This window comes from Pseudopodoces humilis, chromosome 10 (genome assembly GCF_049639895.1).
Source record: "Pseudopodoces humilis isolate 2021_Gansu_Grassland_sample_001 chromosome 10, ASM4963989v1, whole genome shotgun sequence".
NCBI classification, from domain to species: Eukaryota; Metazoa; Chordata; class Aves; order Passeriformes; family Paridae; genus Pseudopodoces; species Pseudopodoces humilis.
The window spans coordinates 4005550-4020566 of NC_142209.1; the positions used below are offsets into that span (position 1 = coordinate 4005550).

Consider the following 15017-nt stretch of genomic DNA (forward strand, 5'->3'; position numbering starts at 1 on the left):
CAATAACTTAGCAGTACCTGCCCTCTTTCACAGTGAGAAAGACCTACTAATGTTTCCTGTAGCAAGGGGAGAAGGGGAAGGGAGCAGCTAATTTGAATGCTGTTTTACTATCTGGTTGGGATTAAGGCCTAGGCAGGTCAGCTCTGGTCCCAAGATACCTCATTTCCTCACCTGCTCTCCATTTGACACCCTTTATGCTCTCAGGTCCAACCACATTCAGCTGGACATCTCCTGACAAGGGGCTGCTCAGGTGCCTGAGGATAGCTCAGAGTGATTCCTTCTTCCTCATGGTTGTCCACCAGAGACTTTTAGTGAGGTTAATCTGGACCAGCTTTTGAAGACAAGGCTTAAACTGCAGGAGGCTCCCAAGCAGCCTTAACCCAATTAAGCATGAGTCCCTTAGGAGGGAGGCCAGTTAAACTCGGGGTAAAGCCCATCAAGTGTCCAGTTAATCAGGTGCATTTTAACATCACAACTTTGGTCATCCCAGCTGAGGCCACCTAGCCTGGAGACACCTCATCATTTTTCACTTCCTTTTGTCACTTGGGTTATTTCTGCCATTACTTTGGGCAGCAAGATGAAAGGCCCAGCAGCTCTGCCCTTACCCACTTTGCTCTCCAGCCTCCCCTCCGGTTTTTCTTTTCAGATTAACTGTGTCACACACCAGATTCTCATTGACTAAGTGCCCGAGGGGGCCCCTCGCTGAGTGTTAATTGCTGCTAATGAGCTGTTGCTGCTTTCCTTCCAAGAGCACCAATTACAGCAGCACTCAAGCTCTGCAAGAAGATGGGAGCCTGTAGAAAATTAAGGCAAATTTTACTCCAGACCCCAACATTGGACTGCCAGAAACTCCTGGGAAATGCTTGCAGTCAGGATAAAACTGGGTGAAGGATGATAGTAACTCTCCTGATGTTACCTGTCCCCTTGTTCCACATAAGGTGGACCAAGAGTGAATGAGAAGTCTGTGACTTGCTTCCCATATCTCCTGTTGGGGTGCCTTGCAGGGATGTCTACACACAACTCTCCACAAGAGTTCTTGCTCAAGTCTCCCTCCAGCCACAAATGCACAGTCCCACTGGTGGGTTTCATAGAATCATGGAATGGTTTGTGTTGGCAGGGACCATCCAGTGCCACCCCTGCCAACCTTCCACTATCCTGGGTTGCTCTAAGCCCTGTCCAACCTGGCCTTGGACACTTCTAGGGATGGGGCAGCCACAGCTTCTCTGGGCAACTTGTGCCAGAGCCTCCTCAGCCTCACAGGGAAGAATTTCCTCCTAATATCTAATCTAAACCTGACCTCCTTCAGCTTGAACCCATTCCCCCTTGTCCTGTCACTACATACCCTTGTAAAAAAAAATAATTTAATAATCCTTCTTTCCAAATCTCATTTCCCTCCTCTGGGTGAGGCTATAAGCTGGCACCAGCTGTAGCCCTGGAAGTATAATGAGGCGTTCACCAGCTAAGAAGCACTGAAGCCACCACGGTTCCTCAGCTCTTTCCTCTAATTTACCTCTCTCTAAGCTGCAGCCCAAAAGGGAATTTTAAATCAGGAATGTGTTAAGATGGAAAAAGCTTTTGCTTGAGTGCTTACAGTTGTGAAGGATGAGACACAGTGTTGAGACCCTTCACCAAAATATATTGAATCTGTCTACAACGCTGCTAAGAAATTGCCCAGCATCTCGCCCTTTTCTCAATTCAATTATATTTGGCCGTAGTAAGAAAGGTTTACATCCAAACCACTCTTGATGAAAGCCTTGAAATGGAGATGATTTAATCCATGAAAAAAGATCCTAAGAATTTTGGTCTTGCCATCTTGACCTGAAAGCAGATGCAGAGATCACCTGCAGTGGGGGTTCCCTCTCTCCTGATTGTCCCGAAGCCAAAGCTCCCTCCCAGGCTTTGGCACAGGTATGAGGAAGCAGAGAAGTCTGGGTGAGCAGCAGCCAGCTTGCTCCCCTTCAGTTACAGACCCGGAGCTGTTGTTCACACCAAAGCACCTGGCTCCTATTGTGCCACCTTTCTGCAGTTTGTTAAATTTTATTTCACGTTATTTCTCCTGTTTTGGCTACCACCCCAAAAATCCTTCTGTAAGTTTGCCAGTCACCCTGCTCATTTTAGTATAATACCTTGCAGCAAATGCAGCAGCACTCAGCAGGAGCTCTGCCTGAACAAAACCCCTCAGGCTGAGGTCCTTTGCTTCTGTGTCTTGGGGTTCACCCACCAATTCTGGGGGAACACCACAAACCTGGCCATGCTCTTCAGCAAGCACAAGTTCACCTCGATTTTTCTCAAACACACACTACTCGTTTCCCAGCAGTTTTCCCACAAACATATATATTCTTCCCCAGAAACCATCCTCAGTAGGGATGAGCACAGGGAGGGTGGATGTCCACCTGCATCACCTGACTGGATGGGGCTTTGAGCAATCTGGTCCAGTGAAGGTGTCCCTGCCCATGGCAGGAGTGGTGGAACTGGATGCACTTAAAAGTCCTTCCCACCCAAACCATTCAATGACTCCTTTTTTCTGTGATCTCTGAAGAAGACAGCCAAAAGCAGCTCAGAAGACCTCAGTGGCAGCAGGATTCAACCCATGCCCCCTAATTTCCCAAATGCCAGGCACACTGGATTTCATTTTTCTGTCCTAGCCTAAAATCAATCGTTCTTGTTGTCTGCGCAGACCAATGAGGTCTGCGGAAAGAAAATTGCAAAAGATTCGTTATTTCCCTAGTGTTCCCATTTTCCCATTCCTTTCCCACAGAAGCAAGGGGTGTTTTTTTGCTTTGTTTTGTTTTGTTTCCCAACTTTCAGGGGAAAATCCTGACAAATGGAAGCCCTGATTCATACCAGCAAAAATTTGGCCTTTTTCAATTTAAGGTGGAGCCCTTCTTGTCTCAGGATGAAAACATTTCTCTAACTGCATACAGAGGCAAGGACAGAGCCTTTGCCCTGCCAAAGCCAAGGCCAAGTGGTGTTGGGTGCTGGTGGCCACCACAAGTGGAGAGTTGTTGTGCAGGCTTTTCATCTGCTCCATGATCAGAAAGCACTGCCATGCTGGCTCAGAGCAGGGGAAACAAGGGGACAGGTGGCCACAGGGTGGCAATGGTGGCTGTCACCAAAGACACTTCCAGAGGTGGGAAAACATCTGGGGAGGGTTGCTTGGGCAGGGACATGGTGTGATGCCTCTCTGTATTGCTGGGATGCATTGGAAGAAATGTGCCTCATCCTCCCCCTGTGTTTTCACAGGCAACTTAAGGATGAGAAAGAGGAAGGAAGGATAAAAGTGTTGCTCCTCTCTATCAGCACTGCCCAAACAGAGACGCCTGCTTCCCTCCTCCCTCCATGTCCTGCCTGGGAAGGAGCAGAGAAAAGAGGTAGACCTGGGAAAAGGGATTTATGACTACAGCCTATCTGCTCCCACAGCCCAGGGAAAGAAAAGTGAATGAGAAAGAAGATCAAAGGAGAGATGTGTTCCTAAAACCCTCCCTTGCAACTTCTCTCAACAGATGCTACCATCTGTGCTGCACTGTTCACGCTCCAGGGGACACCTCTGCCTGCCAACAGGAGCCAACAGCAGGAATGAGCTTTCTCTGACACTGAGACAAAAATGGCTTTAAATAAAACAAAAAAAGGAAAAAACATTATTTTTTTCCCCCTTTTCCCATCTTCATCCAGAAAGTATATTTAGCAGAGCCCTGAGCGCTGGAAGCCATCAACAGGGCTGTCTGCACTTCAGAGGCTCCAGCAAGGAGGGCAGGTGCGTGTAAACCACTGACTGCACCACGGACACTGTTCCAAACAACCCGGGGTCCCCCATCATGTGAATGGGTCATCCTCCCCAGCTCCCCCCCTTGCTGCTGACTCCAAAGACCCCTGGGGAGAGCAAGGGTCCCCTATCATAGCATTTTGATGCTCCATGCGTTTTAGTCCATGTGGATTTTCACCTGCAGCACACAGTAAAGGCACACCTCCTCCTCCAACCAAGGGAATCTTCCTTGTGGCCATCACTCCCTGGGACAAGATTCAGGAAGGCTTATGCACACCCACCCACACCTTTCCAAATCCTGCACCTCACACCTAGCACTTCTGGGTTGCCTTCTTCTCCTCACTCTAGCACTCAAGAAAAGGCATTTTGAACACAAATTAAGAAACCATACTTTGGGCACATCCAGGGAAGGTGGGAAAGGGCAGCAATTCCCCAACTATATGCCATGGGGGGGGGGGGGGGGGGTGGAATCAGGGTAAGTAATATCCTGTGCATAGGCTGCTCTGCCGGGGATGCCCACATTCCCACTGGCATGTAACCAGAGGCTGCCAGCTCTGCACTGGGAATCCCCCTGGGAGGAGTGTCCCTGAGGAGAGAAAAACACTCGCTGGCAGGGCATCACAGAGGGGTGCCGTGTCACACCGTAGGATTTACTTCTTTTGATGGCAAACACACCCATCCCATGGGAAAATGCCCCTCTGTCTTCCCACACTGGAAAGCCAGCGGTCAGAAGCAATGCCCAGGCGCAGAGCAGGTGCTGGGGAGAGGGTGCATCCCATCCCTTCACATACCACCCCCACATGCCCCACACCTACCGCTGGGGCGAGTCGGGGTCGAAGCAGGTCCTGGCCACATCGGTGGCCCGAGGGTCGCAGCAGTCGCCGTCATCGAAGTCATCCAGCATGTTGTTGCACTCCATGTGACAGACGCCGTCGCGGCGCTTCCAGGAGAAGCAGCGGCCGGGCCTCCGGCAGTCCCCGCCATCGTAGCCGGTCAGGGGATGCTCGCACTCGGGGTCACAGCGCTCGTTGCCCACCTTGCTGGGCTCGCAGCCCAGGAGGACGGCGCGGCGGCGGAGAGAAGAGTTGCGTACCTCCAGCAAGCTCAGCTGCCAGGAGATGTTGTAGGGCCGGAAAGCTTCGCTCAGAGCCCGGTGTTGCCGCCAAATCTGCTCCCAGCTGACCGTGGGCCGCCCGCCGTCATCCTCCGCCAGGTTCACCACGCGGTAGCGCACCACCTTCCAGCTCCGCAGCGGCCAGTGCTGGTTGTAGTGGGAGACCAGCTCCACGTTATCGCAGGCAGTCTGCCCACAGGCAGGGGGGCCCAGCGGCCGCAGGATGGGCGACGGCGGCGACAGCAGCACCCACTGCTGGGGGAAGGCACCCTCCCGAAAAGGCGTCCAGCATTCCTCCGGGGTGGCAAAGCCAGCGGCCAGAGCCAGCCCTGCCGTCTCCTCAGCCACCTCCTCTAGAAAGGAACGCTGGAGGTGGGACTGGGACAGGGCACCACGCCACAGGGCCAGCCCAGCCAGGTGTCCCCGGAAAGTGTGGGTGGTCCCCCAGGCGTCCCCCCCCAGCAGCAGCGTGCGGCAGGAGGACATGAAGGCACTGTGCAGGGGTCCCTCCTGCCCGCCGGAGCGGCCGACCCGCACCCCATCGACGTAGAGGGACATCCACCGCCCATCGTAGCTGGCGGCCAGGTGTGTCCATGCCTCAGGGCGGTAGCGGTGGTGGGAGGTCACCTCGGTGGCAGTGGCTGCCCGGTCCGTGCGGAGAGAGAAGAAGAAGCGGGCGTCCTTCTTGCCTCTGAGCTGCAGGGCGCGGATACCCAGCGCCCAGCCCTTGTCGCTGGCCGAGTGCGAGCAGTTGTTGAAGACACCTGCAGCAGGTCGGGGACAGGGATGGAAAGAGATAGGAGAGCCGGTAAGGACCAGAGAGCATCGCCACTCCTCCCTGGAGCCCAGGCTGGGTCCTCGGCAGCAGGTAAATTAAGGTGGTCAGAGGCTGGGCAGTGGGTGCTCCACCAGGGGAGACACCCCAGCCCCCATTCAAAAGAATTTGAATGAGTGGGTGGAGTAGCCAGGAAGAATGGCAGAGCCAGAGAGGCAGGATGGAGAGGGGAGGAAGAGCGTGGATGGGAGTAGAGGCTGAAGAGTGAGGTGTTTCTGAGTTGCTCTCTGTAGGAGTGCTCTGGCGGGATGGGATTAGAGGCTAAGCTTTTTATCTGTGAGCCAAAGCTTTTAAGAATTAGAGCACAGCAACCCAAAGCAATACAGGCTCCTCCAGGGACTGCTTCCCCAACAGCTTCCAGGCAGATTTACAGCTCTCGTTTATGCTCCAGTTTCCCTCCCAGTCATGCATTCAGTGCTGGCGGGAGAGGGTTGGAGAAGGCTGTGCTGCCTCCAGCCTGCCGAGTGCACTCCTCATCCCCTAAGGTCGCCTGAACATGAATCCATTCCCAGGAATATCCTCTCCCTCTGGCCCCAAGCATGCTGCACACCTGTTTTAGCCTGGGCAAGACCTGGAGCTGTGCTGATTTCCCCCAGACTGCTGAGTGCCCACGGCAAAGAACCAGAGGCTTGCAGGCACGGAATGCCCTTGGGAATCAATGGCCATAACGCACTTAAACGCTGGCAAGGATAAAGGGACCTGCTGCTTGAAATAAATGCCTCTGGGCTCCTAAATCACCACAGCCAGGACGTTCATGCAGGTCTGAGGTGAACGAGCTTGGAATCACTCTTTGAGCAACCAGTGGTGTCTTCTGGGGGCACCCTGCTCTCCCATTCATCACCCCAAACAAACAGTGTCCCAATGCTGGCAAAACCTGCTGCCGTGCCCAGAGACTCTCTTCATGTTCCTGATGTGGTATTTGTTATTCTCCATCCTGCTTTTCCTGCTGCATGGATTCTCCAACCCCTCACTGTGCCATTCCTGTTGCATACGCTCCCTGCCCATCTGCATGGCATCAGGACCTGGTGGTCCAAAACAAAGCACTCCTGCCTGTGCCACTGTCTTGCCTGTTGCTGGGGATACCCCACCTGCTGCCAGAATTGCAGAGAGGCAGTAGAGAGAAGCAGAGGTGTAGAACAGAAGGAGCTCCAGGAGGAGCAGGATCTCCTGGCTCTCATCCAAGGGGATGTGTCTGAAGCAGGGTTGCCATGACCCCACGTTTTCCCCCTTATAAACACAGCTGGCAAAGGTCACATCAAGCCCTGCTGCACCCCAGGAAGCAGCATCCCTCCCTCCATCCATCACTTTCACCAAGGGCGAGACGGGTGGTGGCCTCTAAACCATCCCACGGTCGTAACCACCCTGGGCATGGATCCCTGTCACTGCTCACTACAAAGGCAGCCACGCACAAAGCCTCCGTGGGTGGATGAGCTTTGGCCAGCTCTTGTTTTCTGGTAGATTGTGAAAGGGAAGCAGAAAGACCAGGGGAAGCTGAGACAGGGAGAAGCCAAAAAGCAGGAGGTGAGCAAAGGAGCTTTGCAGAAGTGAGAAGGCAAAGCTGGAGAATACTTTTGGGCTGGGTGCTGGCTGAAATGTGCTGAGACCCGTGCACTCGAAGGCTATCTTTTGGTCCTTACTGGGGCTGAGGAAACAGGGCTTGGTACCTTCTCTCTTGAGAAAACTCATGCAGTTCAGCTTGAAATGATTCAGAGTGCCCCAAATTTGATTAAACCCCAAGATAAAAATGGGAAAAACAGCATCAGGGGTGGAACAGCCCCTGGGGTGAGTCTAAGATATCATCCTCACAAACCCATCTAGAGCCAAGCCATGCCTGGCAGTGCCTGATGAGTTCAACACTGGCCAAAAGAAATTTAAGTGAGCCTAGAACCAGGTACAAGGACTTCATCAAAGTCCTCAAAGAGATATAAGGAAGGCCGAGGCCAGCTCTACAACAGGGAGGAAAATCAGTAAATCAGCAGCTGGTACATCCTAGACATGGCCATCTCCACATCAGCAGCAGCAAAGGTTCTGCAGGCAGAGCCGCATGTCCCACAGCCGGCAGCCGCTGCAGAACAGTGTAACAAAAAAGGTCTAGCACCAGGTCCTGGCTCTCAAGGGCCTTCATGAGAAATCATCAGAAGAGCAGTTTCAAGACCCCAGAGTTTCCCAAGGAGCTTGGTATTTTGTCCTGAGGCAACCCACCAGAAAGGAAGGCTGTTTGTAGAAGAAGTGTGAGGTATCTCCTCAGCAGCTCCAAGTACAACTCTGCCTCTGATGCCTCAGGTGGGAAGGGGGAGCTCTAGCCTGATTTATGTTGTTCACCTGTGCCTTAGGGGAATGCCTCTGGGGGTTGAAACAAGAGTTGCTGGTAACACTGCAAAAAAATTCAAAGAGGAAGGTAACTGCCAGGGAAGGTCATGGAGAAAAAGCCCACGAAGATCAATTGTGTCCCTTTCTAAGGACCACACTGCAAGCAGCCTCTCCCACTGAGCCCAGGAGTTTTGCAGCACAAGGAATAGCTTTCAGTCATGCTTTGAGACCCAGATGCTGGGGGAAATTGGCTGCTAAAGCTCCAGAGGGTCTGACAAAGGCCAGGAGCCTCTAGTCACGGCCAGCCCTCAGGGTATGCAGTGGGAACCAGCTCAGGACCCCAAGGAGGGCATCTGGATTAGACACAGCAGATGCTTGGGATGGTCTCTGGTGAAGGATCTGACCCAACAAAATCACCTACAATCTTGAGTAAATGCAAAACTCAGCCTTGCACAAAGGGAAATCCCTTGGGGTTCATCAGAAGCAGAGCAGGCATAGGTGGAGGGGAGACAAAAAGGTGGAAAAGGAAACAGCATCACATGAAAGGACTCACACCTGCTGCCCAAAATGAGTAGGACAAGGAAGAGGGACCAGTTTCTTTCCCTAACAGCAGCTGTGATAGGTTATACCCCAGCAGAAATCCCCCCATGAAGAAGAAGGATCCTAAGAAGGATGAACAACCCCATCCAGGGTGGCCCTGAGGCAAAATGTGGCATCTACAGGGAAAAAAAAAAAGCAACTCCTGAGCCTTCAATCCAAGCAGCAGCCACACCAGCTGTCAGGACAGCTTGCTTCCCATGATCAGAGCTGCTCAGCCTGCCCTTACATCCCAGGCACTGATGCTGGGAGAGCTCAGCTCTGCCCTGCTTTCCTTCTGCCTTCCCTCACACATGGACACTTGGAGCATCTCCAGCTTCTCCACACCTTTGGACGACCTCATGCTCAGTTGCCTCTTTTTTGACAGAGCAGGAGCACCAGATCAGAAGCAGACTCAGCACCTGCCGAGAGCTGGCAGCTGCTTCTGTCACCTGCTCACACAAAATGCCAGCAGCACTGGGCTGGCCCCCTTTGGCCACCCACACCCAGGCCCCTTGGTCCCAACAGGAGGGAGACAGTGGGAAGTGAACAGTGACTCAGACAGCCGGAGGTTCCTGGGGCTGACTCAAACCCTGGAGCAGGGAAGCTGGGGGATATTACTCGAGTGAATGCCAGTGCTCACGGGTGGTGCTTTCAGCACTAACAACTGTCCCACCCTCCAGAAGGAAATTTAAAAATAAAGAATACAAAATAATAATTAAAAAACTCTGCTGGCTAACTGGGAAACTCAAAACTCAGGACCTGCAGGCCAGACCTCCAGATGCAAACAGCTGTGCTGCTGATGCAATGACTGGGAATTGTGCTCCATGCATCCCAAGGTGCTGCCTGCCAGCAGGGAGGCGTCAAGGATGCCGATGGGAAGGCAGACAGCGAAGTGGATGCTAGGGAGTTTGGTAGTTTCCTTGTACACGGCTGTTTTTCCCTTCTGCCACAGACGCCAGCCCATCCCTCCTACCTCTTCCACAGCACAGGTGTGGCTATTGCCCTATAACCAAGGAGAAAAATCAGTGAAAGGGACCAGGCAAAGCAGAGGGAGGTTAAGTGGAATAATCACAAGCCAAAGGAAAATTAGGATAGAGAGAGGGATTCCCCAATCAGCTTGGCTAGGGCAGCACAGAAACACAGGAACCCCCACTGTGGAGACCCCAGACATCCTGGCACTGCCATCTGTTCCCAGCCCTTCCTAGCGTCCCTGCACTGTCCTGCCAAACTTGTACCCAGGCACAAACACCCATCCTGGCACAGCTGAGTGAAGCACCACTGCAGGAGGTGACATCTGCCCCACTCTGTGTCTGTGTGCCAGTCTTCTCTGTCTCCTCAGCTTCTCCATCACAGGATCATTAAGGTTGCAAAAAAACCTTTAAGGTCAAGTCCACAGTTAACCCAGCACTGCCAAGCCCACAAATAAACTATGTCCCTAAGCACCACATGTATACATTTTTTAACACTTCCAGGGTGATTCCCTGGTGATTCCACCACTTCCCTGGGCAGCCTGTTCCAGCACATGGCAACTCTTTCAGAGAAGAAATTTTTCTTAGTATCCAATATAAACGTCTCTTGGCACAATTTGAGATAATGTCTTCTTGTCCCATCACTTGTTACTCAGAAGAGACAGACAACCACTACACCCTCCTTCCAGGTAGTTGTGGAGAGCAACAAGGTCCCCCCTGAGCCTCCTTTTCTCCAGGCTGAGGCCCCCCAGCTCCCTCAGCTGCTCCTCATAGGACTTGTTCATCCCTTGCCTGTTTCTCAGCAAGCTCTTGGGGGGGCAGTTATGGGTGGAACAAGCCCCTGGGCCACCCCCTGCCCTGCAGCCGTTCCGCAGAGCTCTCGGGGCCGCAGCCCGGGGATCGCACCGGGGCCGGGCCGTGAGTGCGGCGCGGCTGCCACCGTGCGGCCACCGCCCCGGGGACCCGCCGGAGCCCCGGAGAGCCTCAGTGTGCCCGGAGCCCCGAGCAGGGGCGACTGGTGGGCTGGGGGGTGGGAGGAAGGGAGCATCAGGGGGTGCGTATCACCACAGGGACCTTCCAGCTCCCGGCGAGGGAAGACGGAAAAACCAGATGGGGATGGGGGGGGAAGAGGGGGGGGGAGGAGGGGGGCGGGCTGGGAGGACGGGGCGGGTGGGAACAGAGGGGAGGGGATGGTTTAGGGTTTGGTCTCAAGGGAAGGAGGAATATTCCACGCCCGCGGTGCTGAGAACACGGGTGTGGGCGCGGGGTGCCACCTGCCAGAGCGGGGAAGTCGGGGAGTCCCCCGTGCGGACGTCTGAGGAGGGTCGCGGGGTGTCGGGTCCCCATCCCTCCCTGCCGGGGTTTACCTGCGATGATGGCCGGGTTGTTCTGTCCGCCCTCCGCCTTCACCCACAGCTCCAGGGTGAACTCCTCCCGCGGGACTGCGGGCAGCGCCTCCGCCCGCGCCGCCAGTTGCTCCCGGCCGCCCGAGAAGTACAGGGCGGGCAGCGGCCGCTCCCGGGGAGGGTCCGGCACCTGCGGCTCCCGGCCCCGCCGCCTCTCCCCACGGCTGCGGCCCCGGCCCCGGCCGTCCGCCTCGCCCTCCGGCTCTTCTCCTCCTCCCCTGGCTCCCCGCGGTCTCCGGCCCCTCGGGGATGCGGCTCCGAGCGCCCCGTGCGCGGCGGGACCCTGCGGGTACAGCCCGTACGGGTGATGCGCGGGGGCGGCGCGGCGGCTCGGAGCCTCCATCCCGCACCCCGAGACCGGCGGGGGCTCCCCGCGGGCCAGGCTGAGCGCCGCCAGCAGCAGCGCGGCCAGGGGGGCTCCGCCGCGCAGCATCCTCCTTGGGAACGAAGTTTGGGGGCTGGGAGGTGGGGGGCGAGTGGCCGCGGGGGAAATGGGGTGTTCAGGGGGGCGGCGGGCGGCAGCGCCGGGGCACAGTCCCCCGCCCCCCGCCGCAGCCGCTGCCCCCAACTTTTCCCCGGCACCGCTCTCCTCCCTTCTGCTCCTGCGGGAGGAGGAGGAGGAGGAAGAGGAGGAGGAGAAGGAAGGCGAGAGCACCGCGGCGGGGACCCCCCTTCTGCCTGCAGCCGGGGTTCTCAGGGCACGGCGGACCCTGCGCGGCTCTCGGCGCTGCCCGGCTCTGCCTGCGGGAGCGGGGGATGCGTTAGTCGCCCTTATCTAGAAAGCCCCGAGGCGCTCCGCTCCCCCCCCCCCCCCACCTCAAGGAGGGGTGTGGAGGGGGGGGCTGCCCTTATTTAAAGATGATTATGTCCAATCTAATAAACCCCGAGCGGAGCATCGCCCTCCCTTCCCTCCGCCCTCCCGGGCGCTGCCCAGGATGCTGGCGGGGAGGGGATGCGGAGACACAACCCTCCGGGCGTTGGGTCCCCTCCGCACCCCCTTCCCGCGCTCGGGGCTTTGGGACAGCACCTGCCCTGTCCCTGCCCCTGTTTTCTCCTGCTGTAGCTCCCACCTCGCCTCCGTCCTCCATCTCCATCACACAGAGGGGAGGAAAAGAAGCTGAAAGGAGGGGACACCCTCCCTCAGCCCTCCCCAGGAGAGGGGAGAGGTTCTCTTGGGCTCAGGGTCCCTCCTCGGCAAGAGATTTTTCTGCTTTTTCTCGCTTTTATTATTTTTTTCCTTTCCCAAACAATGACACATGCAGAAAGGTGGGGTGGAGGTGCCTTATCTCAGCAAACCACATCCAAAAGCCAAAAAAACACCTATGAATGCACCAAGCAAGTGGGCAGCAGTGTGAGAAGCATCTCATCCACCTTCTGCCAGAGGGTACAGCACCAGCACTGCTAGAGAGAGTTTCTCAGAGCATACAGGTGAGAAAACAAACCCCCAAAGTTTCCTCTTGGTTCCCAAGACTCCCTCACACCAGCACATGGCATAGGAGATTAGGAAAACTTCAACAAGGAGATTCAGTGAGATGAGAAGCTTTTTTATGCTTCCTTTTCATTATTATGATTTTATATATAGATTTTTTTTTTTTTCACTCCCAAACACTATCTGTGGCGGTCAGTCTGAAGCAGGGTTGCCAGCGAAAGCTGGGAGGCCCATTCCAGGGTACAGGCTTTCAAACCAGCAAGGCAGGAGGGAAGGGATTTAAGAATAAACGGCAGGAGCTGGCTGTGTGGGGTTGGGGCTGGGCGGTTTTTTTGTCTTCTTAAGGTGGGAGGGTGATGGGAAAAAAGGGTGGGGGACTGGTGCCTTTAGTCAGGGGGAGATAGAAAAATACAGTGCTGGAAAATTTGAGGGTTAGGAGGGGTGAGCACAGTGCATCTCCTGCTGCCTGGGAAGGAGGAAGGTGGGTGTGAGCACACAGAGAGGTGAGGGCTGGGCTGGCGGTGTGTGAAGAGGAAGGGAGGACACAAGGGAGCGAACAAGGCCAGGCAAGAGCAAGGATGGCTCATGCAAAGTTGTTCAAGCAACTCCCAAGGACATTTGTGGCATGAACCACATCCAAGCACAACACCAACACCCACTGCTTGCCTGGAGGTGGTGAGAAGAGGTCTGCAGCTCTCCTGCCTACACTGACTGACCCAGTGCCCATCCACTGGCAGGGGGGCATGGAAACAACCCAGCTCAGGGCACCAGGCTTGGCACTGGTGAAGTGGCCCAGCAAGTGTTGTCCTGGGGCCAACGCCAGCATGCGCTGCTTACAGTGCGTATTCATTCAGGAATGAACCAGGCTCCTGATAGCTCCGTCTACCAAGGCCTGATAAGAGAGGATCCCATGGGATGGCTAATTTTGAATGGTGGTGACTTTATTAAGAAAGAGGCTGTTTATCATCTTGCCACGCATTCTTCCCCAGGTACTGCAAAGAAGCAAGACCCTCAGCAATGTATCGAGAGGTTCGGCACCACTGCCTCCTCAGGGACAGCCTAGCTGGGATGAATCCATCATCAAAGCAATGAAACCCTCCAGAAGTGCACCCAGGCAGGGACTCTATATATAGGCTCTGGCCTGGGCTAAGCCATTCCCTTGACAGAATGACACCCACAAACAAATAGCTCTGCTGTCTGCAGGGTTGGGATGCACCAGGAGCTGCAAAGCCCACCAAGGAGCCCACTTCCTGGGGGCAAGATGGGCAACAGCAGAGGAAGGCTCCCTGCAATGCTGAGCCCTTGTCTCCCCCTGGTCTGCCTGTCCAAGCATGAGTCTGTCTGGATTTAGGAACCACCAGAGCAGGAAGCTAAGACTGAATCATTATTCCATGTTGGCTCCTGAGCACTCTCCACCCAGGCAGGTTCCCCTGGCAATCCCTGCTAATGTGGGGCTGGTGAGGATGAGGATGGCAGGACAATGGGGGCATATCACTGGGCTGGCTCAGCCTCTGGGAAAGAAACATGCTGAGATGCTGTTCCCATCCCAGCACCACTGTGGGCTACAGAGTAAATCCCTGTCATTTGGATAATTTTCCTTTGCTTTCAAAAAAAAGAAAATAAAAAATTAACTGACCACTGAGATGATTAGATGATTTCACTGCCTGTGAACCTGTGAAGAGAAGGCTGGTTCTGTGGATAAGGCAGGGATTCCAGAGTGACCAACTAGTGGCAATCAGTGTGCCCTCAGCATGTTTCCTGTCCCTCTGGGAGCAGAGTGGGCATCTGTTAAAGATCCCAGCTCAGAGCCAGGCCATCTTGGCTAAGGAATGCAACAGCCCTGGGATCTTCCATGGAGATGATCCTCATGGGCAGGGTGCCACTGCAGTTCAAATCTGCTAATGATGTTCAGAAGCAAGTAAAAGAATGCTGGGTGGGAGGAAGGAGGGGGGCATAGGGATGTCACAGGGTCAGTTTGGCGCATTATTCCTCAACCCTTCCCCACTCATCTTTCCTGCCCCTCCCTGCTCTTTGGACCCTCTGGGGCTGTCAGTCTCTGCAGTCAGGGTTATTTGGGGTGGGGACTGGATAACACAGGCTGCTGATGCTGGGAAGGAGCAGGGGCCCAGGAGCCTCTGGAAGGAGGCAGGGGAAGGAGGGAACCCCATCAAAGTGAGATGCTGAGCAAGGGCTCTGGGATGGTCCCAACACAGGAGTAAGGTACCCAGGGCTGGTTCAGCCCACAGCAGGGGAAGGTGAGGAGCAGCTGTGGGGTGCACTATAGGGGGAATGGACAAGATGACCTTTCAAGGACCCTTCCAGCCCAAACTATTCTATGATTCTAGGATTTAGCTGGAGCAGAGGCCGAGCCTTGCTTTTCCCCACGCCTGTCAAAAATCATCAACAGAAGCCTTCCTCTCCCTCCACTCCTCCTCGGGAAACCACCAGTGATCTTGACATGGGAATAAAGGCTCTGGGAGAATCCAGCTTTTTTGTTCACGGCCAGGCAGCCAAATCCCACAAGCCTGAGACAGCAAGCCTCAGCAATCAAAGCCACGAGCAACAGCCGACCCCGCTCAGGGCACAGCCCCAGCCCTCCCTCCTCTCCGTCCC

General features: G+C 55.0%; 1 protein-coding gene across 2 annotated transcripts in view; it reads right to left on the reverse strand.

Moving 5' to 3' along the window:
- PAPPA2 (pappalysin 2) overlaps positions 1–11408 on the reverse strand; it is an 86672-nt gene extending 75264 nt beyond the window's left edge. For both annotated transcript variants that reach the window (XM_088060420.1, XM_088060419.1), the window contains exons 1-2: positions 10937–11408; positions 4579–5641 (exon numbers count right to left, since the gene is read on the reverse strand). In XM_088060420.1, coding sequence (XP_087916546.1) covers positions 4579–5641; positions 10937–11408 — 1535 coding nt within the window. The remainder of the gene's footprint in view (positions 1–4578; positions 5642–10936) is intronic.
- Between the last annotated feature and the right edge of the window lie 3609 nt (positions 11409–15017).